We start from the raw sequence: 24,627 nt of genomic DNA, 5'->3' as shown, positions 1-24,627 counted from the left end.
AGCCTTTTTTCTATATAACTATTTAATAGCGTTGACATGGGAGAATGTCGATTTTAAAGGTCAAACATAAAACACTTCTTAGACGGTCTAACCCTATGAAAATCAGAGCTGTACTGTGCATCCTAAAAGTCCACAGAAAGGCAAGCGTATTTTCACACAACGAACACACCGCATGAATCCTTAAGATAGGTATACGCTCCCACAATTAGACAGACAACAAAGGTGGGTAGTACGGTGCGCAGACACAGAGCAAAAGCCGAGATCTGGGACTTCTTTTCTGTCTGGGGATACTATGCATGTGCATGCGTATTGCGTTAGACACCCTTATGCTTAACTCTGATAAGATTCGCAAACTCACCTCATAGACCCACCCGTCGAGACCTGCAACATGCGTCGTCCACCACATGTAGAAGGAGCTCCAGGGGTATATCATCCAGTTATATCCGGTTTTAGGATCGATGAACCACTGCATAGATCATGATTAGCTGGTGCTTGGAAACGCAATGGGAGAGTAGCAGAATCAACAGCGATGGTCAATCAGTTAGGGTAGGAGTTCCTTACACTGCGGCATGTGTTGTTAAACACTGTGTTTTTCAACGCGGCCTGCAACCGCTCGTTGTATGCCTTTTCGCTCGACATATCGGGTTCCACGGAGACAGCTGATCCGGCTATTATCGGTCTGATGATCCTTATTATGAGGTCGGTGTAGCTATTTCACGGTTAGCAAGGTTTCCTCTCAATGGAAATTTTGATAGGATAATTCATGGCCTCAAAATGTCTACTTACTTCTCAATAGAGAACACTGCAGATGTATGCCCGCGACCGGAATTGGGGCCCAGGATATAAAAGAAGTTAGGGAACTCAGACATGCCGATACTGTGGTAAGCCGTGATATGACCGGCTTCTTTCCAGTATTCTTGTCGACTGCGTCCGCCGCGACCACACAGTTCGGTGTCATATTGGGTCAGGGAGAATCCGTTGGCTAGTATAATTACATCTGCTGGGTATTTTGCTCCTGATTTGGTGGATACGGATCGTTCGCTAAGGGCGATAACCTCGTCGTCGGTAAGGCGAACATTATCCCGATTTAGTGTTGAGACGTAACCTTCGTGGTCGAATACCCTTCGCTGCATCGGGAATTTATCAGCCTATATGCTTTGTAGAAGTTACTCCAAATTATGTACCTTGCATCCGACTTGATAGTCGGCCAGTAGGAGCGGCCAGTACTTCTCTGCAACTTGAGGTGAGAGTAGCTCAGACGACATTCAGAGCGTAGCTCACCTGGCGCATTTTCTTTGACGTAACGCTTGCTTATTTCAGCCGTTTCTCTTCGCATATTCGCCCCAGTCTTCGTCAGGTTGAACTGGAGTGTTGACGTTTCGAGGTATAGAAAGATAAGGAATCTGACAGCAAGAAGTACGCCGGGTACGTAGCGGAAGATACTTTGCCAAAAAGGGCTTATGGCGGCATTACTTCCTCCTGGGAGAAAATATTGTTTTGACTGAATATGACCATCACACATTAGGAAGTCACCCTACAAGAGCAGGAAAGTAGAGAACTAACTCTCATAAATTGAGTGATCGACCGAGCATCTTTCGCCACGGCTGGTACTAGCTGGGTTGCTGAAGCTGAAAGGTGTCAACTAGTGATTGATTTTCATGATGCACAAGGCAGCTTACCTCCATTTCCAAGCACGATTACATTCTTGTCCCGCAGCGACACGCTTTGATCCCATCTGGCAGTGTGAATAATGTCTCCCTGGAAGCGGTCAACGCCGGGAACTTCCAGCGAATTAGGGTTCGTCAGAGCCCCAACCGCCGATACTAATATGTTGCAACGTTGTGTATACTCCTTGCCAGAAGTAGTACTCCTCAGCTTAACCAACCAGGTCTTATCGTCGTCTTGCCAGGATGCTCCTACCCATTCTGTGTTTCCCACCAGGTGACGAGACAAGTCGTACTTTGAAACTACACTGTTGATGTATTGTAGAACTTCATCACGCTTCGGGTAAAAATTCGAAAAATTTGGGTTGGGCGCAAACGAGAGGCTATAGAACGCAGCTGGGATATCAACTCCACATCCTGGATCTGAGGATCTCAGTCAGCGACCGCGTTGTTGGTCAAGAGAAACTGAAAGTATAATTGACAATACATTTGTTTGCTAGCCACGTCCCACCAAAGCCGTCGTCACGATCATAGATAACAAAGTCATCGCACATTAGCTCTCGTTTTAACTGGCATGCCATTGCGAGACCGGAAAACCCAGCCCCGACAATGATAACCTTTGAGGAAGAGAAGGAGGCACCTGAAGCCATAGCAAGAAGAATATTCCCCTTCTCAAGGGATAAGAGAGCACTTGGAAGTGATATGATACTAGCATGGAAAATTTCCAGGAGGAAATTGCATGAGGTATGCGGATATCAATATTTAAACGATTTTGGACATTAGGCTGCGTGAAATCATGGTGGTAGTGGCAGTTACTATTTACTAGTCTAGTAGGGGGAAAGAACAGATTTTCTCAGCTACCATAGAACACCACTCACAACGGCTCGCAATAGACTCTCTTCTTTGGGAATAAGTCGAAGTATCCTGGGATTACGTTTGCTATCGGAACTTCGTGTTGCTTACAGCTGATTAACTTGATTGGGCTGGGACCACTGCTTAGCGCGCCACGACATCCCACCGCAGTTGGCCCCCAAAAATCCATACTCAAGCTAATCAGTTTGTCTACTCAGGTATCGGCTGCGATACTGCTATGCCTTATGATAAAATTCATAATGATGAATTCTAATCTAGGTGATATCTATAAGGGCACGGTCAGTGGTGGGAGGGAGGGGGAAACGGTATTGAAGCACTCTCAATCTACGCCCAATCTTACTTGGTTTAGTTGATTCCAGAACACAATCATGATTTGAACTGCTCACCTTTCACCCAAGTTGTATTAGCATGGCGGGGAAGCTGGAGCGACAGGATATTTAGATCTCCGATGCAGCCTCCATTGTACCCACGCATCGGGTTCGACTACGGGCACCAAGTCGATCGGCACGAACACTCACTCGCTCCACTCGGTCATGATTGAGGGGAAGGCATCTTGGTAACACAAATTGGGTTCTTGCTGTGATAGGGATTATGCTGTGTAACCCAGTGCTGAGCAAGGGACACCGCCAGAACGAACTATCCGTCCAGTCTCACGCGCACACTTACGTGTTGTCGATGCAATTATTTGGAAAGCTGTCATCTTCCCCGGAGTCCAGATGCTGACAGCATATGGCCGACTCGCAAAGACTTGCCTTCTATGAACCCGCGGACATTGATAGGAGTCTATACAAATTGGGCTGTCAGTGATGTCTCCCAACTCATTGGACTGCATGATGCATGTCGTTTACGCGGTGTGCGTTGTCCGACACACTCTCCGTGCCATGCTTCCCATCATTTTGTCATTTGCTTCAAACATTTGAGGATGCCTTGCACCTTGTATCCTAAAGTATCCATCAAGTCATGTTCCACCAATACGCAAGGTCCTGCGAAATGCACTTTGGGTGGCATCAGTCAATGAATGTATTTCAAACCTCTAATATGGGCGTATAACATGGAGACAAAGGTAACTACCTATGTTTGACATCTCTACTAGCCTTTGTTCATGATCTAAGTATGATAACTCCGACATTTGGTGAGTCCATACCGTAAGGTGTAGGAGGCGTTTTCTGACCATTTAGAGCTGCCGACGTGTGTACGCTCTTTACTAGTTGGATACAGTTGTCATACCCTAGTGGCAAATGATACGGAAAGAATCATTTTAACTGGCCTGTAGGGGCGATGGTCCTCCCTCTTGCTAGTCAATTAATGTGTATTTTCCAGCTGCAAGGCACTGATCTACACGAGAGTGAGATTGCGATATTCTTTCCTTGGCAATTTATGCTTGATGATGTTTGGCAGTCTGGTCGCGGGCTGGGGCCTCTGAAAGTATTCAGCTCAACGTTGACCTATGAATGACTGCTTAAAGAGAGTTTAACGTACTTCAGTCGGTTTTATACCAACCCGCTTCAGACCTCTTTCGACTAGTTAGCTCTTTGTCTTCGTTCATCATCTCGTCGGCATCTTTTGTGACATCATGCTTTTCAAGAATCTTGTGTATTTGGTGTTCGTTGCAACATGTCTGATCTCGAAGACAGATACTGGACTGCAAGAGATCCTCGGATGCTTAGTTTTTCTTGTGGTGGCTTGCATCCTATTCCTTTTCATTAGACTAGTCATGGCCGCCTTATCGACACAGCGCTTGATCGTACACAATCCCCGCGTGAAACCAGAGTTCTTAGGCAGGCCTCTTCTCTTTCCAGCCAGATTGTCCCATGCACGCAGGTTCCCTGTTGTTGAACGATACAACTACTGGTATGATTATTTCATGGTAGGAGTTCCAGTGGGGTTTCGCGGTCGCATCGGAAATCTCATCTCTATTGACAATCATCCAACGTTGGAGAGCTTTCGGGAGAAATGCTGGTTCACCATCGACCCGGCTAGGTATCTTGAACCTGGGAGTAGTGACCAAACGCTCGAGGAGAAACTGCACATCTTCCTAAAAAACCTAGTACAATCCGATTCTGCCTTTACATTCTTTGATCTCATAACTGACCTGATCAGGGCGAGAATCCCAAGGAATTTCCATACGCGTACATGCTCAGTGTCCCCCAATTCTTATGGTGGCAGAAGTTTGTTGTCACCTATTGGTATCTCTACTCACCAGCGCGGGAGTTGACCGCAATGATTATGGAGGTCAACAATTCTTTCTACGAGAGGAGAAACATATTCTTCCGCTTGTCTGAGGATGGCATGTTTGTTGATGAGCCGCCACATCCTCCTTCGACAATAATAGCCTCAGCAAAGGGGGTTAGCGACTCGGTATCTCTCCACTCTCTGTCCTCTGCTTCGCAGAGAAAATACTACAAAGGATACTATGATAAAGAATTTTTCAGTTCTCCTTTCGAAAAGGTGGGGGGTTATATACTTTTAAAGACTGTGGACATTCTTAAAGGGCCGTCCCTCCAGTCCACGTTGAGTTCCAACGACCCAGATGGACAGGTGAAAGTTACAAGTCGTCTCGCATCCTGGGGTGATCCCGTCGACCCTCTTACGGCCAGTGGCTGGACTATTGCTCGGTTCATCGCCCGATGGACACATGTTGGGGTGATGTCTACGCCCCGGATAGTCAAGGAGGCTTTGCGAATTCGTTTTCGTGGCAATTTGAAGTACCTAGAAAGACCTGAGGTCCACCCTGGGTCGAATTCACGAAAGGAGACTAATGTCGAAAGGTCAGTTGCATCTCCCTTATTTTGCATAGTTTAGTCCTAACATCTTATTGAGACAGATCTTTGGAACCATTCTTCCGCGAATATCTTTCTCAGCTCGCCGCCAATTGTACATTTCCTTTGTGCATCCAATATATACCCTCAAGGTCGAGAAACTTCGATCGCCTTACCTTCAACTCTCCCATTCCCCCAGCGTCCCATCCTAGACCCGTTCTAGAAATCGAAAGCTTGACTCCACGATTCTATACCTCCATTACAGAACACCCAGACGCCAAAACAGCCTTCGCCAGAGAAACAGCAGTGCGTCCTACAAATTCGGACCCAAATTCCCGCTACCTCAGTGTATCCGATTCCTCCCTTCTAGATGAACTTCTTGCTACTTCAGGCTCATCCATAGAGGCAAGCTTGAACAAAGCCAGCAAGCCCATATCGAAGGAACAGACAGACCATGATGGGATAGCAACAGCAATTCTTCGACGGATAATTTTGAAAGTGCGCGGCTCTTCTCGTGAGTCACTCATCGATCGATTTGTCTTTCAGGACCACGGTCGGTTTTCCCCAGCCCAACGACGGACCTACCTAATCAGTGTATTGCATTACGAATTGTCGCTTCGTCTTCCCATTGAGTCCCAGGCCATGGTGATGCTGGGTTTCATCACTGCCCGTGCAATGATAGTTGGCGGTCTTTTGGACGCTTTCTACAGTCTTTGGGCGCGGGAAGGTCTCGCAAACTGGGTCCGTGACGAGGCGGGCATAACTCCTGTTAAGGGCGCTTTGGCGTTTGCGGGTTGGGACATGATCAACAACTTTATAGGGCATTTTTATGTGAACCCATTTGCTTGGGGGGCGGGTCTGTAAGATGACAATACCGGTAGGCAGAGAGATCTTGAATAGGTCTAACTTGATGTTTTACTTATGAGGCCATTTAGGAAGTATGGATCAGGACAATAGTGAGCTATAGAAGGGTCCGGAATAAACACCCTTGATGATAGGCCCAGTCGAATCGGTAGTAGCTATGCAGAATATACAAGCTCATGCAAATATCTTAATTCTAGAAACAGACTCGCTATAATAAACCTGTCATAAACGCCAGATGACATGCACAATATGATGAACAATGCTACAGAAAGAATGACAGTCTTGAGACAAGGGACATTGAGGCGGACCGTCCAAGATCCCCTATGGTAACCACATCTGACCAGGTTGAAAGCACGAGAACCAAGAATACCCGCTTACAGGATAAGTCTTAGGGACGAACTACTAACTATCAACCGAATAGGACTGTGATTCCCAAAGGTTGCGTTGGTTCACACAGCCCCGGATTAGTTCTAGGAGAAATAGTCATGATTCCGTAATTCCCGTTTCGAAGGTGAAGTAATCGCGATCGGGCAGTGTCAGATCAGTAGATACTGTCGCCCTTCGAGGGCTAGTCTCGGTCCTTCCGCTTTTGGAATCCCATCCACCCCAGTTCTTCCTTGATCTCTAAATCTTGCAAATTCTTGGTTCTGCAACTTACTTTAAGTGGTAGTACCAGTTGGGACGCTCTCTGAATTCCGGCTGAAACCATTTGATTTGATCTGGAACATGCACCAGTTCTTTGTCGGCAAGCAATCCTTGCAGTGTGAACACTCCCTTGAACGATGACAAGGCAATAATGCTGAGCGAGACTTGGTAAGAACTAAGCGAACTGCACGGGTAGGACCGCCTCATAAGGCTGAGACTTGGAGAACACCGAGGAATATCACTTCCTCTGCTGGAAGACCGGAACACTCCGCAAGTGCATGTGATGGCACTAAGCTTTAGGTGATCTTTGCATAGCGGAGCTCCACAACCGCCGGGCACGAAGGTATAAATGGACGATCTCCTAAATCCGGCCTCCAGGAGTCTCTACCTTATTTGGACAGGACATATCCATGTATGAATCATCGCTCTTGTCTTCTTCTGGTCGTTCCGTCAATATGCTTCGTTTGCTGATTGTCTCGGTACTTTTTGCTACAACTCTCGGATACCGTCTAACTGAGTACACAGGCAATCGCTGCACAAAAGCTGAAGCTGGATTTCATCGGCTTGCGGGAGCTACTGCGTGCAACAAACTCAACTATCTCGATGCAAAATCAATACTAGTGAAGATTGACAATGTCTACGACGACCAACATTCAGTTATAGTGTACGAGAATGAAGACTGCACTGGATCCATCCTCGGAGTTATCGAGAACATGAATGGCTGCTTGAACCTCCATGGGCTTAACAACGTCGTCGGCAGATCCGTAAAAGTTATATCCGGTACCGTGAAATCCTCACTATTTGCGAATGAAGGGTTTGAGACCAATTACCTATACAATCTCCCTGCGCAAGACAGAAGCCATGTTATGGTCCCTATTGCCCATGCTTTCTTCCGCACGGTTGACATAACCAATCACGCGGACGACGGTACCTACGACGACGAAGCCTTTGACATATTCATCACTACTGAGCTTGACCATGTCCTCCGCTTAGAGAGCAACGTCATAGTGCCTCTCGCAGAACCCGACATCGCAGAATCCGACAAATCAGCATCCATCCATCTCGAAAGGGCCGATCTAATCCAGCGGATATCAGGAGGGATGGAAGGGCTCGAGGCAGTAGCAAATTCGTTCGCGATGCAAGTGTCAGAGACAATGAGGGTCATCTATAATTCCTCGGCTCACCTTGCACAGGAAGTAGAGAATACATTCAAACGTGCCGCCGAGCGAGCATCGAGCAGGGGGGATTTTGACTTCTTGTACTCCCAAAAGAATCAGGGACGTCTGGTCAGGAAATTAATTGACTCGGCTCAGTCGCAGGGCCTTACTAACGCGCAATGGAACTTGAAGGATAAGTGTGGCAGGACGTGGGAGGTAACGCTCAAGATGAGAGAGCACAATGAGAATGAGGGCGGGTCATTATGGGGTTGGTAGTACCATTCGTCTCATTTGGAGGTTCTAGTCTGTCTATTTACTCCCTAGACAAGGTGTGTCCTAAATATCCGGAATTCGACATCATCACAGTCCACCAGTTATGCCTGTGCTCAGCAGTGGCAAACCAAGCTTACTACATACAAACAGATTTCTTTGCCAACAGTCAGAAGAACAAGCGACACATTAAATAGAAAACAAAATCGACATGTATCAGTTCTCTTCCCTCCCCCAAGCGAAGTTATTTACATCATTTAGTAATCTTAGAATATGATGCTACAAGACCACTTGACCCACACAACAAGTCCGATGTGGTGTAACGGCTAACATCGCCGTCTTTCACACGGCAGCTCGGGGTTCGATTCCCCGCATCGGAGTTTCTTCTTTTGTTTTTCTTTTCCTGCGGTAAACATTAACACTAATTTCCACAATGGAAACTCCTTTTCAGAATAATTCTCTTCTCTTCAACTACAATGACATTCTGATTTTGTCTTTTTTTGCGCTCACTATTATACTCGACAGTTTCCCGCTACACTACTTAGTCACGCTACGTTGGGTCAGAATTGATGTCATGATCTTAGTAGTACTTAAGTGGTAACGATTATTTGGGGACCGTTATATATAACGAAAGCCCTCTATCACATTGAAGCACTCATACCACGCAACCATAGAGAACCGATATTACTATCTAAAAATTATGACCTAGAATAGTTAACTGAGATTGTGGCTTCTACAATGACTATCAAAATTCTACCATAAAAAAAAAAAAAAAAAAAAAAAAAAAAAAAAGTGGTGAAGAAAGATGGGGAAAAAGGAACATGCTACAAGGCAAACAAACCCCTAACAATCACTCAATCCACCCCCCAATAACGGCAAAAAGAACAAGTCCCTGGAGCCCCCACTATCACCCTTTAATCCCTCCAAGTATGCAGCAACCACATCATCAATCCCATACTCAGCTGCCATACTCAACCACTCTTTCCATCCCAACTGTTGGAATTCCACCCCCTCCTCCTTCTCCAAGTACATCCTCAAATCACTCGCTTTGAAGCGCTTCTCCCCACAAACGTGCGAATATTGTACTCCAACCCCACTAGCATCATCACCATCAACAACTCTCCTCACCACCATCTCAGCAGCTTTCTTAACCCCGATCAAATCAATATAACCCCTCCAGGACTGAGTCTCAGGGATAGCTCTCATTCGCCGACTCAGATACAACACAGATTCAATAACACCGCCACTCGTCCCTGCGATGGCCATGTCCCCTTCTCCAGTAATAGCAGTAGGACGATAAATACACACCGGCACATCAGTGTATACTGTGCTAGCCTTCTCAAGAAATACCTCACTGGCCCATTTACTAGCCGTGTAGCCAACCGTATGTCCACTAGGTGATCCGTCCATGGGTGGGGGATAGCTTGCTACCGAGGACTCAAGGAACTCATCTTTCCCAGATAAGGATGTGACACTGGCGGTGGAGATATAATGGAAGGGGATGCCACGAGATATGCATAGGCTGAAGAGGAATTTCGTGGATTCGACGTTCGCTGCACGCAGCGCAGAGTACAGCTTCAAAAATGATACGTCGGCGCCGTTGTGGATGATGCAGTCGACAGTGGAGGCGAGGTGAGTGACTTTCGTTTCTGTGAGACCGAGGGTCGGATGGGAGAGGTCGCCGCTGTAGAGGTGGACTTTTGGGGATGTGAGGTGCTCAAGCTGTCGGGGGGATCCGTCTGCGTTGGGGCGGATAGCGAGGCAGTGGATGCGGGTTATGGAGGGTATTGAGAGGAGGTGGTCAAGGAGAGCAGTGCCGTAGAAGCCTGTTGCGCCGGTGAGGATGACCTCTCGGGGTGGGTTGAATGGTAGTTGTGTGTGAGGATCTGAGATGGTGATCAGGTTGTCGAAGAAGCTGGGAATGGCGGTTTCGGCTTTCCAGTCGATGAGGATGGAAGCTGCTGGCGCTAGTGGAGGTGGGGATGATGCTCGGTGCGCGCTTGTGGCCACTCCAATCAACTGGGCCATCTCACTCAGGGTTGAGCATCGGAAGAGATGCACCACGGGTACGCTGACCTTCGTGATTGCTCGAATACGTCCCTGCAGCCTTAGGATCTGCAGCGAGTTGCCTCCCAGGTCGAAGAAGTTCGACTGCGGTGTGATGGGAAGCCCCGTCGCTGGGAGAAGTTCCTGCCATAACTCTTTCAATTTCATCTCAATAATGTTTAGCGCTCCGGACGTAGGCGATACGCTTTGGTGTTGATGGATCTCGAGTCTAGCCAGGGCTGTACGATCAACCTTGCCGCTGGTGGTCAGCGGGATGCGGTCGATAGGGGTGATCGCCGTGGGTTTGGCGTATGTGGGAAGTGGAAGGCCACTACGCAATGTATCGAGGAAAGAGCCAACATTCGCCGGAGAGCCAGAGGTGGAGAAGACCACAAATGCTACGAGGTATGGCTCAGGGTGGCCCTTGACGATAACCGCAGCCTCTCGTAGAACACCCTGGGACGTCTGGACAAGCAGACTGGAAATTTCCTCAAGTTCCAGACGCATTCCTCGCAACTTAATTTGGGAGTCCCCTTTCAGTCGCCCGCGGTACTCTAGGTTACCGTTCGGCAGAATGCGGCCGTAATCTCCAGTCCGATAGATTCGGATGCCGTTGAGGACGCGGAAACGGGCAGAAGTCTCATCTTCACGATTCCAATAACCAGATGATGACACGGCACCCCCGCTAATACAAATCTCGCCTGGCCATCCAGCGGCTACCTGCTGCAATTGATCGTCTAGGATGTGGATCGCATAAGTTGGCAGCGGTTGCCCAACTGGGATTGGATCGTGACTATCATGGAGATTATATCCCTTGTAGTCAATCTCTCCCATCGTGCAGGCGACAGAGGCCTCACAAGGGCCATACGCGTTTATAAGTCTCAGACCGGCGACATTGAGTCCCGAGAAGCCCTGAAGTGTGCCAGAACTCATTTTCTCCCCACCACATAGGGCATACTGCCAAGATGTGCATTTTTTGAGCACGGAGGCAGCTTCACCAAGCCACAGGGCATACTCGGATGTGACGCCAAGAGTAAGACTGACCTCCTCACGTACCATCAACTCGGCAAGCTCTATCGGATCCTGACGATTACTGGTCATGACTAGGGTGCCTCCGTGTATCAGACTAACGCAGATTTGGAACAAGGATGCATCGAAGTTGTGCGAGCTCTGCTGCAAGACCACCGGTTGATCAACGGGAAATAACTGTTGCACTGCTGCAAAATGGCACAGTAAATTATCATGACTGAGCAAGACTCCCTTGGGCACCCCGGTTGTTCCGCTTGTATAGATCAAGATGGCCGGGTCCTGCCCGGTAGATCGATCGTAGTCCAGCGTGGCAGGAGATGGAGGCGGCAAATGCATCTTGAGTTCCACAACTTGGGGCCCCTGATCGACCATGAAATGCTCCACTCCCGCTTTCGAGCGGCACACTAGAACCGCGGGACTGCAGTCTTTCAAGATGAGGAACAGCCGCTCGACACCATGCTCGAGGTCTGCAGGAACATAGACTGCCCCAAGCCGCCAGATAGCCAACAAGGCGCAGACGGTGTCGACGGACGGCCCGCAGGCTACCATCACGAATGCTCGAGGTTGAACTCCGACTGCCAGGAGAATGTCCATAATGGAGCGCACTCTGCTCTCCATCTCGGCGTAGGTGAGTTCTCTCCCATTAGTATCCTTCAGTGCGACTGTGTCCGGATAAGTTGCTGCGATTCTGGCAATCCACTGGGTAAGCCGATCAGGCTCCTTCTGGATGACGCTCAACTCTGCCTGGCTAGTGGGCGGCTGACTCGAGGCCTTCAGACACAAAGGCTCCAGGCATCGGTACTGCTCTAATTTGAGGTCCGAGTTCAGAGACACGGAGCCTAGTAGTCGCACATAGAGGTCCAACAGGAGCTGAATATCATGCGCGTGGTACAGGTACTCAAGAGCCCCGAAGGTAATGACCGTCGTGCCGTCAGGGTTGTCCCGTACAGTGATGACCAAGTCATGCGGCTGACGAGCATCCTCAGATGTCGAGTACTTCAACACGGCCTCATCAAACTTAATGTCGTGCGTGACACCGGCGATGTAGTTGACGACAATATCACAGGGACGGGATGATTTTCCACTACCGTGAGCCTGGCTCAATGCTCTCAGCACGCGAGACCGGGTATCCTTGACCAGGTCTTTGAACCCTTGCGCCTGTTGTGGTTCGAACATCAGCGGCACGACCTCAACCATTAACCCAACGACCCGTTCAAAGCGCGGATCATTGCGATTAGCGTGGGCGATTCCGAGACAGAATCGGTCTACCTCGAGGGTCTGTTGAAGGAGGAGCTGAATGGCAGCTAGGTGGATGTGGAAGGAAGTGGCACCGGTGCGGGAACTGATGAAGCGCACTCGACTCGCGTCCTCTGTGCCTAGGTACGAGCTGACGCGGATGGTCTCATAGCTCGTGCGCGTTCGGGTGCGGAATCCTGTTCGAGCAAATGGGAATAATGGTAGATCGTCGGGCAATTGACCGTCTATATCTGTTGAAGATGGCCCTTCATTCCATGCGGGTGTAGTAGCTTCGCTGGTCGAACCCTTCTGGTTGCAGAACGCGCTGTATTGAGCGACCACTGGCGACAGGCTCTGTCGGTCCTGGTAGGCGGCAGCAAACTCGCGCAGCACCATTTGCCAGCTCACACCGTCCATTATAAGATGGTGATAGCCAAAGATGATGGCATGGAGTACAGATCCGTGGCTGAGGATAGTGATTGCCATGGTCTGGCCCTTAGCGAGGTCGAACGCTCTGGTTTGCAGGGCTTCGAACTCTGTTGCGATCACGTCCTTGTCATCACTCTTCATCCCGACGTCCCTCCATGTAATCTGAGGCTGGCCCAGAATCACGCGCCGGGGAACTTGATCGTGGGGGTCAGTGACATAGGCGGTTCGCAGCGACTCGTGCCTCTGCGCGACCTCGGTGACTGCTGCTTGAAAGCGGACCCGGTCCAGTGGGCCATGAAGCTCATACTGGATTGTACAGTTGTACATGGCGGGATCATCCACGGATTGCAACATGAACCAGATCTTTTCCTGCTCAGTGGACATTGCCGCCATAGTCGGAATGGACAGGCCAGCGACTGGCAAAGTTTGGGAAGAAGTAGGAGTCTCAACGGCGTGGCTTGTCTGCGACGATGTGTCACTGAAAGGGGTTTCCTGCGTGCAGGCGACCGTTGAGATCGTTTCGGTCGCTTCATCCTCTTGCAGCCGAGGAGTTGGAGCCTCTAGTGTCCTCAGAACCTTCACACTTTCGACGGTTGAAGCCCCCTCATCGCTCTCCGCTGCTTTAGCCCTGAAGACGTGCTCGGCTGCCTCACGACATACACCACGGACAGAGATGCCATTGAGGATCTTCATCACAGAAATTTGGAATCCCAGCTCTTGGAAGAACCAAGTCTTAATCTCGATAGCGAGCAGTGAGTCTATCCCAAGCTCTGAAAGGGCACGCGCCACATCCTCGATCGGTCCTGTAAGCTGGAGTAAACCTTGTAGTCTCACAACGAAAGCCTCCTGAATCAGGTGCTCTGCACCTGTTAATTCAGAGGTATACCGGAGCTGTTGCCCGAGGGTCACTGCAGCGTCTTTTACAGCGCCTGCACTCCGGCTGGCGTCCTCTTCGGGAACTTGAAAGTGTGAAAATCGGGGATCATGGTACCACGCAGGCCGCATTGGGCCCGAGGGAACATGGAGCCCGGTGGAAAAGCAAGGGGAAGAATCGGTAGACATACCGGGCCGACCCAACCACATGGCTTCGGTGAACATGCAATGGAAATCGGGCTCGGCAATGGGCATTAATCCTGCCTTGCGCAGTGGCTCCTCGTAAACCCGCTCCCGCGAGACTACACCGACGCCAAGGATCATGCCGATGTCGAAGCAGGATCCTGCAAGGCCGCGCTGGCGGCGCTGTTCAGCGAGTGCTTTCATATACTGTAGTGTGTTAGATTAAGTGGAAATAAGAGGAAGTCCTGTAAAGGAATATTCACTCACCATATTAGCAGCAGAATAATTACTCTGCCCGGCATTCCCAATAAGGGATGCCGTGGAAGACAGCATAATGAAGAAATCGAGCTCGTTTCCGGAGAATAATTCGTCCAAGTTCCTGCTTCCCCTAACTTTGGGTTCCAGTACGCGAGTGAAGTCTTCATACGCCATGTTGACAAATATTGCATCAGCCAGGACCATGGCCCCGTTCACAACGCCGGCAATCGGCGGCATGGATTGCAAAATGGTTTGATGTGCAATGCGCAGAGCCTGCATATCGCAAACATCTAAAGGTAAAGTCATCAATTGGCAGCCAGATGATTGTTGTAGTTCTTCATGCCACGGCACGGGCTTCACGGACCGGCTCGCGATGACTAGATGTTTTGCCCCGTTGGCTACCAGCCACCGACAGAGAGATTGGCCTAGTTCTCCGGTCATTCCGACTAGGAGATATGTTGCGTCACGGCGGAGGATCGTGCTGGGATCTAGACGATGGACGGTCACATGGGGGTTCTCTTGGGGAGTGGAAGACTTGACAGCGCAGGCTGAGTGACTATGAGGAACGACAGTGTCGGACTGCATGATACTCTGCAGGGCTGCCGAAAATATCAGCCACTGGGTCCAGAGCATGTCCAGCGCATCTCTAGACTGGGATGGTGAGAGAACATGGCCAATTGACGCTCGCTCTGAGAGATAATCCTTGGCGGAGTGGGTAGCACATGTCCTTGGGATCGCGGCGAGGAGACGGTCATGCAAAGGTTGGAACTCGGTGTCTAGGTTGATGAATTTGCTCACGCTTTGTGGCACCATAGACATGAGATTCCGTGTTGGTGTGTGTGGATGCACATATATGATCGACTTGTCCCATTCCATGGCCCCCTCATCGGACGTGGCCAGTAGGAGTGCCCGTTGATCGGATTCTCTGGACATGGCGAGGACTCTTAGTAGCCATGGATCATTCGTAAAGACAAGTGTAGTAGAATAGCAAAGAGATGCCTGAACGCGCTCAGATATGTGCAATGCGACCAGAATGCTTAAAATCTCAGGAACACTGAATCTGTGGTTTTGATGGGTACCAATGTCAAGAATGTCGTCTCGTTTGCATACCACGACTTTCTCTTCAGCTGACGAGGAGATAACTAATCCCAGACGATCACCCTCTGTACACTTGATATTCACGAGACAGAGATATGCGTTAACCTCATTGGTGAGCTTAAGAGCATGGGCGGAACGCGCAACAACACTGGACACAACCTCCAGCTCTAAAGCAGTATCGGGCTGCTTTGTCAATGATGCATCAAGCCCCAAAGGTTGTTCAATCGCCCGGAAGGCTGAATTAAACCGAGCATTCATGTCTTGGGCATGCTTCACGCGGGGGATGTAGGGCAGGCCATTCTCAAGGGAGACCTCCCGCTCCTGGCACCATAGGCTAGTTTCAGCGCTGACAGCATGACTGTGTTGGCCATGATCAACAAACTGGGCAAACCGAGTTGCAATCTGGGTGATTCCATTTTCATCCATCACGTCAATGTCGAGAAAGCCCAGATTCAGACCCTGCAATTCTGTTTGCACGACTCGCCCCAGACCAACGGTCATGGCACTATAAGGATCACCTTGTTTGAATCCTCGCGTCACCCAGTATACATTGTGAGCATCTTGAAAGAGCCTCTGGAGCGCCGCAAATTGTTCGGCACTGAGGTTCTGGAAAAGGGGAGCATCGACGTCGGTCAGGCATAGAACGTGGCGAGGAATATTCTGCGATTTGTAACTGCCAAGATCCTCAAGAGAGGCGACGTTGGTGAATCCCCGCTTCCACTTGGACAAATGGTTTCGAAGTGCTTGCAATCCTCGGCTCCCAATGCCAGTGTGGCCTCCAATGATGAGGACGTGGTCCCTATCTACGGCTTCGTTTGCTTGGTCCGGATAAGCAAGCGGGTGCTGGAGAGACTGTAAGGAGGCATCCATGGCCCGAGACAGAATTAGGGAGTGGCAGTGTAACCGCGGGTTTCCGGTGTCATAGGCAATACTATCCAAGCCAGAAAATCCGGACTGCTGAAGCAGCGCTTCCCAAATACGTTCTGGCTCAGAATTCATTCTGTGGTCGTCCACGAGGCGCCCTTGGAGACAACCCGCGAAGTTGCCACGCCCTGTGATAGAACCGAATAGCAGGAAGCCACCGGTCTTCAAGACGCGACGGCAAAATCCTAGGGGAATCGAAGCAGCCCCCCCACCCAACACGCCAATTTGGACAATGACCATATCGTATAAAATCTCAGGTGCTGACGTACCCAAGTCCAGAGTTTCCACTTGCACGGCATCACCGTAAGGCTTAAGGCGCTCCTTTGCAGTCTTCAATGTTTCTGAAGACGAGTCGGTGAGTATGAGAGACGTGTAGTTACCATTCATAGCGTCCAGTATGCGTCGTGCAACGGATACATCATCATTTCCGCCGAGGAATAAGAGGATTCGCATGCGAGGATACTTGTGCGTCACCTGCTTCACAGTGCGCACGACATACTCTTGCATTCGCTGGGCCCCGGCGCTTGTCTTCCAGTACCGGTTCTGCGCCGCTTTGAAGGCCGCATGGGCCTCGGATACCTCACTAGGAGGTGCAAAGTGAAGAGATATGGCTTTTTGAATCAACTGCTGTTCCGAAGAGACTATGTCGCCGATAGTCGGGGGTGTGCCATCAATAGCCTGACGGGCGACCGCCTCAAGTTGCTCCAGAATCGTTGAGTACTCCGTGTTTGGCTTATCGAAGGAGACGACCATTCCTGCATCAATGTCAATCTCCCAGTGTGTGCGGTGAAACATAGCACGGTCGTCCTTCTCAGTAGTCACTGCTAGCGCAACACACCGCAGCGACTCAATTTGCATTACACAATCACCGGCTGTAGTATAGACATCAATGTCACCCACCATGTCTGACGGGATTTTCTGAGTGGGAGGCGTAGCCTTTGTGACATAAGATTCGACCTGGAACGGAGAGCCCCTAGGATGATCCGTGTGGGCGATGACTGCTGGGTTGAATCGTATAGATTGGATCTCCCTTGGCAGATGAGGTGTCCGAAGGCTCCTACAAAGTGTGTAAGTAAGTGCAATAGAAAAGTAACGTAGGTTTGGTAGGACATACTCATCATCCGGAGATGCAAAGGCTACGAAAAGGGTTTGAAAGCATGTATCCAAGACGCCCGGGTGCATGAAGCAGGAAGAAGATGGCACGTGGGCCACCGTTGCCGACGCTCGGAACAGCCTCCGCTCGCTGGCTAGCAAAGAATGAAACGGCCCAGTATAATTCAAGCCCAGCTGGGACATGGACCCATAAAACCGTTCGATGTCTACAGGGGAGTTGCCCGGAGACTGTTGCTGCTTTCTGGGCAGAACAGTGAGGTCAGGACTTCCCATTTCTAGTCGGACGCGGGTGGTGAACCTAGTTGTCAATACATCGGAGCCATCGACGTGACCAGCGATGCAGGTGAAGTTGAGATTAACAATTTCCAAGGCTGACGAGACCTTAGACTCTCGTGTGGAACTAGGGCCGAGGTGGCAATGGAGCTCTATGCCGTCGGCGCTTCCATCGATGCTGATCCCGCGACGGATATCCAGATCATGCAGCTCCAGGAGACGTACAGGCCGTGGGTAGGAGAAGCGCAAAGCCGCTTCCATCGCCATTATGCAATATCCTGCAGCTGGGAATAGCATCTCACCCTGGAATTCGTGGCCTTGCAGCCATGGGATCTCCCGGGGATGCAGGATATTTCGCCACCGCCAGAATTGCCCAGATTGCTCCACGCAGACGCCAAGCAGCTCATGAGAAGGTGCCCGGGTGCGATATTCTTTCGAAGCGCGCGACTCCCGCCAGTACGGTCGCTCGTGGTCCCACGGATAGCTTGGAAGGACCTTGGGGAGCATCGCTGGCAGGGTGCCGTCTTCTCCATTGATGAGGCTCTGGAATACCCGGAGATCGACAGAGGATGGACCGCAGAGCTTCCATACCTCACCAAGACACTTACTCAGACGAAGAACATCATTTTCACCACGAGTCAGCGCACCTAGGTAGGCAGGTACGTTCTGCTGGAGCGCCTTGAAGGTCTGCCCGGCTGGACCTGCCAACGCTGGATGAGGGCCAACCTCAATCGCGCAATTAAAGGGACCATGGTCCTGGATGGCCTGTGATAAAGCATCCGAAAACAGGACCGGTTGAAGAAGATTCTTCAGCCAGTAGCTGTCGTTCACGCAATCCGAGCTGCAATCCATTTCGAAGCCATGGACAGAGGATATCCAGGTACAAGACGGGCCAGAGGTGCGGTATGCAAAGTCGCGCGCCTGGAGAGCTTGCATGTAAGGCTCTGCACACGGCTCCATGAAAGGCGAATGATAGGCCTTATCGACCCGAAGTATGCGAGCGAACTTCTGTTGGCGGGTCAACTCGTCTCTGGCAAATTCCAAAGTGAACAAGTCTCCCGCCAGCGTGGTCGAGGAGGGCGCGTTGCTCGCAGCCGGAAAGATCTTCCCAGCATACTCGGGTTGGGTGCAGAAGCGGGTGGCTTCGTTGAATCCCATCCCCACAGCCATCATTGACCGTTTAGGCCCGCCTTCCCCGGGGTCTGCACGCGGTGAGTAGAGGCCGCGATAGTAGGCAATTGTAATAGCAGCTTCCGCCGTGATGCACCCTGCTGCGTAGGCCTACAAGGCGGTTAAGTTAGTTTAGATCTAGGATTGTCACGATGGCAGTGGACCAACTTACGGCACCTATTTCACCACTGCTATGTCCAACTACCACAGAGAAGCGAATGCCAACACTGTAGAGCAGGTCGACCAGGGCTACTTGAACAGCGGTAGTCAGTGGCTGGGCATACGTTGACTGCTGACACCTAGATGTGTCCGGATCGGCGAGGATCTCTTGCCGTAGAGACCATGTAGGAGGCTCTGGTAGCTGCTGGAGTATATCATCGAGGCGATCAATGGTCGCCTTGAACGGGCCGGGCCGAAGCAACAGCTCACGACCCATGGTGGGCCATTGCGCCCCCTGACCCGTAAAGACTCCGAGGATCGCGGAATTGTGGGCCTCGGCACCTCCACCGGAAGGCCCAGGCTTCCACTGAGGGTCTTGTAACTGCTGTAAAATTGACTTATGGGAAAGACCAGTCACATAGTGCTTGAAAGGGAGATTCGAGCGTTTCTGTAGCGCCAAGGATACCGCTTGCATGTCGATCGAGGGGTGGGTGGCGATGAAGCCAGCATATTGCTGTATTAAGCGGGCCAAGGACGATTGGGATGAGGCGGAGAATGGCAAGCCAATCAGCGGGCTTTCAACCGCCGGCTCATTCATTGGTTTTTCAGTGCCTTCTTTTGCTCTTCCATGAACGGAAGGTGCATAATGTTCGAGGATCTGTCATTGGCGTTAGCAACCAGATCATCGGAAGAGACATGGTGGCTTACGCAATGTGCATTGGTGCCCCCAAAACCGAAGCTGTTGACTGAAGCACGGCGAACCTGCGCCGGTGGCCATGGAATCGGTTTGGTGGGGACATGAAGGCCGTCATAGAAGGGTACAATGTTGGGGTTTAGCCGCTTGAAATGTAGGTTCGGTGGAATGATCTCATGCTGCAGGGCCAAGGATGCCTTGAGCAAGCCTGCAATTCCAGCTGCCCCCTCTGTATGACCGACAACTGTCTTAATGGACCCCACATATAGCTGGCTCTCCTGCACCTGACAGCCATCATTAGATTCGGGAAAGAACGCCGAATGGATGGCCTCGGCTTCAAGGGGGTCGCCGACGGGGGTCCCCGTTCCGTGAGCCTCAAAATACTGGCACCTGGACAGAATGAATCAGCAAATGGGAGACAAGTGATGAGTGTGTAACATACCGATCAGATGCCTGGGTAGGGTCAAGTCCAGCACGTTGGTAGGTCTGACGGATCAAATCCGACTGACTGGCCGAGGATGGCATGGTGAGTCCGTTCGTGCGTCCATCTGAATTCACTGCTGTTTCCCGGATAACAGACTCAATGGGATCACCGTCACGGAGGGCATCCCCGAGGCTCTTGAGGATCACGACTCCGACACCTTCACCGCGAGCATATCCATCGGCACTGGCATCCCACATGCGGGACTTGCCTGTTGGCGACAGCATGCGCAGATTCGACTCCGCAATGTACATCTCGGGACCAAAAATAAGATTAACACCCGCTGCCATAGCTGTGGAGCACTCTCCTTGCCGCAGGGCTTGCACTGCTTGGTGGACAGCCACGAGACTAGAAGAACAGGCGGTATCGACAGTTACCGAGGGCCCTTTCCAGTCGTAGAAATAGGACACCCGATTGGACAGAATGCTGCGTGCTGTACCTGTGGCATGATACTGCGCGAGGGCCTCCGGATCCCTTAACTGGACGTCGAGATAATCGGCACACATAAGGCCCACGTAGACCCCTGTGGGAGTGCCTCGGAGGATGTCAATCGAGAGACCTGCACTCTCTAGAGCCTCATATGTGACTTCGAGCAGTACCCGATGCTGGGGATCGATGGCCGCCGCTTCTCTGGGATTGATATTAAAGAAGTTCGCATCAAAACGACGGGTATCATCTTCGATGAAGTAGGATCTTGTGACATTAGATGTGCCATGATGGGACCCGTCCACGTTCCAGAATCCATCCACGGAGAATCGGTCCCCGGGGATCACCTTTCCCACATCTCTGGGATGTATAAGAAGTTCCCAGAGCTTCTGAGGGTTGGTAGCGTTGCCAGGAAAGCGAGATGCGCTCCCGATAATGGCAATAGGCTCTCTTTCCGGTGCCATAATGTCCCCAGTTGCAAAATCAATCAATCACTAGGAACCAGCAAGAAAGACAATGTACAACAACGCGCAGGCTACACAACTCCAAGCCCCTTGCACTTCTAGAGACTGTAAGCGGGGGACATGAGGGGAACCCATTCTACCCTTGCAGTTTTGACGGACTCCGGAGCCAAACGTAGCTCGCCTGTGATAATCCATGGAGCCTCTCCCAACAAGGCATGTTCCGACTTGTCCGCCGATATTGGTAGGCAGTGCAATTTGATATTATCTACGAGGCTAACCTCGCTAATAGCCTGATTCGGGGGAGATAGCTTCAAGCACTTCGTACAGGCGGCTAGCACAGGGCGATTGAGGCAGTATACTGAGCGAAATAATGACCCACTGAGACGAACATTTAGTTCAGACCAATCATACTAACACCTTACAGCCCTCATTCTGTCATGTTTCGTACCTGTTATGACCATGTCCATCTTTCCTTGCCCCGGACCGTTACGCCTCGTCGGATACACATAGAAGCTGAAAGGAGCGTAGTATTGGCATGCAGCCCCACCCTGTCACTCGACCATCTAGGCAGTGAGACCGATGAGACTACTGTAGATAAGATTTTAGCACTGACATAGGTAAGACTTTAGCTGTGACGATGATCAACACGAGGGAGATCGGGAATCTCTCTGATGTTACTCACCAGGTCCCCGACGTTGCTGTGAACGCAGCGGTTAGGCAACACGGAGCTCATGTCTGTAATTGGCCCCAAAATCTCCAAATAGGGACATTGGCATGTCACACCATGATTGCTTCGAGCCAAGTGGTGGCTTCACGGAAGATAAACTCTCAGGTGGGATGATACTGACCTATTCATTGTTTTGGGGGCTGTGAACCAGAGGACAGAACTATATAAAGCGTTGGGAATGCGCCCTCACAACAACTTCATTTAGACAACAACAACAACAACAACAACAACACTTCTATCTGTGCCATTACATTCTACTTAGTTGAACCACTTCATTACTCTACTTCTTCCCTCGTTATCATGGCTCCCCAGAAGCAAATGGTCCTCAAGTTGACCTCCTTCCGCTACAAGAAGGAGGGAATCTCCGAGAAAGAATTCCACGAATACGCCAGCAAGTCGCATGCCCCTAAGGCAGCCATCGTACAGGCTCGCCATGGCGCCATCAAAGTGTGCCAGGTTTGTTATACTATCCATTGCCAAGCCCCCGCCGGGGTCCTCTTTCCAAAAATGTGTATTGAAGCAGATATGCTGACGAAGGAATTTTCGAGCAGTACCACACTCCAAGCGCCAGCAAGAGGCTTATCACTGAGAAGATCCCTTGGGCCGTACGTCCAGGCTGGGAGATCGAAGATCACGACATCATGGTGTGTGTGTACGTGCCGGATGCGGAGACAGCACAGGCGATTGTGACAGACCCAGACTTCCAGAGCCTCGTGGCTGGAGAGGACGAGATCTGTGACCAGACCCGCGCCAAGTTGACTGCGGGGTGGGAGGAGGTGTTCGTGGAGGATGGCAAGGTGGTCGAAGCCGACTATGGTACATTTGAGGAGCTCACTAGCCTTGGCCATGATAGCAAGCCCACTTCGGCTCCCGAGGGCATCCGCATCTAAAAGGGAAATAGAGAAGATAGCATCAAATACCTAGTTAGCTCCGCCAATAAGATACGTGTGTGATTTGTACTATTTGTGGGACTAGCTGGGCCATAGACTGCGTAAAGTGAGGACGTGGAGTAGCAGCTTATCCTGCTCGGAAAATACATCAGTGTGGAGTAAGTGGTGCCTGTCTATAACTCAATGCAATTAATATGCATTTTATCCCCTTTCTATTGCCTTCTGCTGTACTAATTAGCTGAATCATCGTTGGTGATAAGAATGCACTCATTGGGCTCCTCTTTTGGGTTTAGCGCTGACACGATGCATCATGCTAATTTAGTGAGTTTTAGACACCTTTCAACCACGCGGGGTTGGACCCTTGTAAATGCCGAACTGTCAATCAACATCCAAATGGAGACTTCATGGGATGATGATTGAATGTAATTGGAAGGAGAAAACCAAGTGGATCCATCACTGCTCGTTGAAGACATGTCTCTGTGATTAACAGAAGCCTAGACTTACGAAGCCACCAGAACTTGCAGCCCTAGCTCGATGATGCCGCCAAAGAGGTAAGCACTAGCACTTAGCCCGAGGCATGATTTGCTATCTCGCTCTGCGGAATCCTTGTGAAAATCTAACTAACCAGTCATAAACCAAGTAAACAGTTACCATAAGTGATAATGTTAAGGGAACAAATTAAGACACAAATCAAACACCGCCCTATTCAGTCACGCGTGTTGTCCAACAGCAAACCACAAATCCTCTTTTACGCCTTCTTTGCCAGCCAAGACAGAAACGTGCTCAATAAATACTACTGGACATTGCTGACCACTCGTATTCTTCGGTCGAACTTCCCCTCCTGCCCTGGTGTGTTTCGACGGAGTATTTACGGCCGTATCGCCTATGCGCTTCCCACAGGATAGACCAATTTGCGGCCCGAAATTTGCTTACTCCGGAGCAAAGGCAAATCGCCAACAATTCGCGGCAAACCCCCTTTCTGCACTTGCAGTGGATGGGTCTGTAATTCCTCCCGTGCCAAAATGTGGGTGCAATGACGTGCCCACTCAATAGCAAATTCGCGATCTTCGGGCCGTGCAGTGCGATGATAAGACCCTGCTAGCTGGACATCCTCCCCAAAAATAGTGGCGCTGTGAATCCACTCCGGTTGGATGTTCTGCCGGCGACCCTCCAGGCGAGGGGGATATCGGTCTAATGCGCAATATCGGCCCCCATCCCCACCAATAGCGCCGTAGCACACTGTTGTGGCATGAGAGTCGGCAATACAGTCCATAGCAAACGCCAGTGTACCCTTCGTGTAAGCACGGATGTCTTCCTTGCAAGTGCGTGAGACGTAGTCAAAGGCTGCCGTGGCCCCCCGCTGCTTTACGAGCGGGAAATGCCGCGGTGAGCACGTCGTGATCGGCTGGTAGCCATGGAGTCGAAGCATCTGAATGGCCAGCGTGCCGGTCGCTGTTGAGCCTCCGTATACGAGGACAAATGGCTTGTTTGTGTTCGTTGAATCAGGGCTGGGGCTTATCTGTGTCTGCAAGCCAAGCGAACGAAAGAGTAGTCCTACAGTCATCAGACCCATACCCACAGAGGCAGCCTCTTCAAAGGTCATAGTCGGAGGCACTCGAAAGCAGAGACTCGGGTGAGCGACGATATAATTTGCAAAGGCACCATTATTGGGGCTAGTAGGACTGGCCCCAAAGACAAAGCCGCAGACACGTTCGCCGATTGACATGTTCTGCACTTCTTCTCCGCATGCAACGATGACTCCAGCAAAGTCGCTGCCGCTAATTGCGCCCGGGGTGGCCGCAGCTGCATCGAGCATCTTCCAATCAGACGGGTTGAGTGCAACGGCCCTAGTCTGCACCAGGATCTGGTCCCCTGCGAGGGACGGCACAGGGGTGTCGGTCACACATCGGAGGGAGTTGGGC

The 24,627-nt window shown here is 50.7% G+C and overlaps 6 protein-coding genes and 1 non-coding gene across 7 annotated transcripts; 4 read left to right on the top strand and 3 right to left on the bottom strand.

Annotated features, from left to right (window-relative positions):
* Positions 1-96: 96 nt before the first annotated feature.
* On the bottom strand, positions 97-2,314 carry BO83DRAFT_353537 (flavin-containing monooxygenase; the record flags this gene model as incomplete). Its single annotated transcript, XM_025529051.1, has 8 exons — positions 97-466; positions 562-709; positions 787-1,127; positions 1,185-1,231; positions 1,282-1,501; positions 1,564-1,628; positions 1,680-2,087; positions 2,152-2,314. The coding sequence occupies 8 exons, from the start codon at positions 2,312-2,314 to the stop codon at positions 206-208; spliced, it is 1,653 nt and encodes a 550-aa protein (XP_025392256.1). The 3' UTR covers positions 97-205.
* Positions 2,315-4,093: 1,779 nt separating this feature from the next.
* Positions 4,094-6,160, top strand: BO83DRAFT_454489 (uncharacterized protein; the record flags this gene model as incomplete). The annotated part of the gene is made up of 3 exons (XM_025536976.1): positions 4,094-4,584; positions 4,638-5,305; positions 5,362-6,160. The coding sequence occupies exons 1-3, from the start codon at positions 4,111-4,113 to the stop codon at positions 6,158-6,160; spliced, it is 1,941 nt and encodes a 646-aa protein (XP_025392255.1). The 5' UTR covers positions 4,094-4,110.
* Positions 6,161-7,260: 1,100 nt separating this feature from the next.
* On the top strand, positions 7,261-8,238 carry BO83DRAFT_395681 (uncharacterized protein; the record flags this gene model as incomplete). The annotated part of the gene is made up of 1 exon (XM_025533091.1): positions 7,261-8,238. The coding sequence occupies one exon, from the start codon at positions 7,261-7,263 to the stop codon at positions 8,236-8,238; it is 978 nt and encodes a 325-aa protein (XP_025392254.1).
* Positions 8,239-8,540: 302 nt separating this feature from the next.
* Positions 8,541-8,612, top strand: BO83DRAFT_t61. The gene has a single exon. It is a non-coding gene; the product is annotated as a tRNA-Glu (tRNA).
* A 463-nt stretch (positions 8,613-9,075) lies between these two features.
* On the bottom strand, positions 9,076-21,088 carry BO83DRAFT_454486 (polyketide synthase; the record flags this gene model as incomplete). The annotated part of the gene is made up of 6 exons (XM_025536975.1): positions 9,076-14,235; positions 14,296-17,365; positions 17,423-18,975; positions 19,037-19,681; positions 19,732-20,107; positions 20,160-21,088. The coding sequence occupies 6 exons, from the start codon at positions 21,086-21,088 to the stop codon at positions 9,076-9,078; spliced, it is 11,733 nt and encodes a 3,910-aa protein (XP_025392253.1).
* A 959-nt stretch (positions 21,089-22,047) lies between these two features.
* BO83DRAFT_414132 (EthD domain-containing protein) lies at positions 22,048-22,791 on the top strand. Its single transcript, XM_025534542.1, has 2 exons — positions 22,048-22,271; positions 22,367-22,791. Exons 1-2 carry the CDS (start codon positions 22,116-22,118, stop codon positions 22,703-22,705), a joined length of 495 nt encoding a protein of 164 aa, XP_025392252.1. The 5' UTR covers positions 22,048-22,115; the 3' UTR covers positions 22,706-22,791.
* A 503-nt stretch (positions 22,792-23,294) lies between these two features.
* On the bottom strand, positions 23,295-24,409 carry BO83DRAFT_375024 (zinc-binding alcohol dehydrogenase family protein). Its single transcript, XM_025530357.1, has one exon. It carries the CDS (start codon positions 24,306-24,308, stop codon positions 23,589-23,591), a length of 720 nt encoding a protein of 239 aa, XP_025392251.1. The 5' UTR covers positions 24,309-24,409; the 3' UTR covers positions 23,295-23,588.
* Between the last annotated feature and the right edge of the window lie 218 nt (positions 24,410-24,627).

This window comes from Aspergillus eucalypticola (assembly GCF_003184535.1).
Source record: "Aspergillus eucalypticola CBS 122712 chromosome Unknown BO83scaffold_3, whole genome shotgun sequence".
NCBI classification, from domain to species: domain Eukaryota; kingdom Fungi; phylum Ascomycota; class Eurotiomycetes; order Eurotiales; family Aspergillaceae; genus Aspergillus; species Aspergillus eucalypticola.
The sequence above is the reverse complement of the archived record's forward strand: the minus strand, read 5'-3'. Positions and strand labels throughout refer to the sequence as shown.

Excerpts from the sequence above, each read along its gene's own strand:
- BO83DRAFT_414132 (XM_025534542.1), top strand. The coding sequence starts at position 22,116 with ATGGCTCCCCAGAAGCAAATGGTCCTCAAGTTGACCTCCTTCCGCTAC. Across the intron at positions 22,272-22,366 it reads GCGCCATCAAAGTGTGCCAG|TACCACACTCCAAGCGCCAG; the intron begins GTTTGTTATACT and ends ATTTTCGAGCAG.
- BO83DRAFT_375024 (XM_025530357.1), bottom strand. The coding sequence starts at position 24,308 with ATGACCTTTGAAGAGGCTGCCTCTGTGGGTATGGGTCTGATGACTGTA.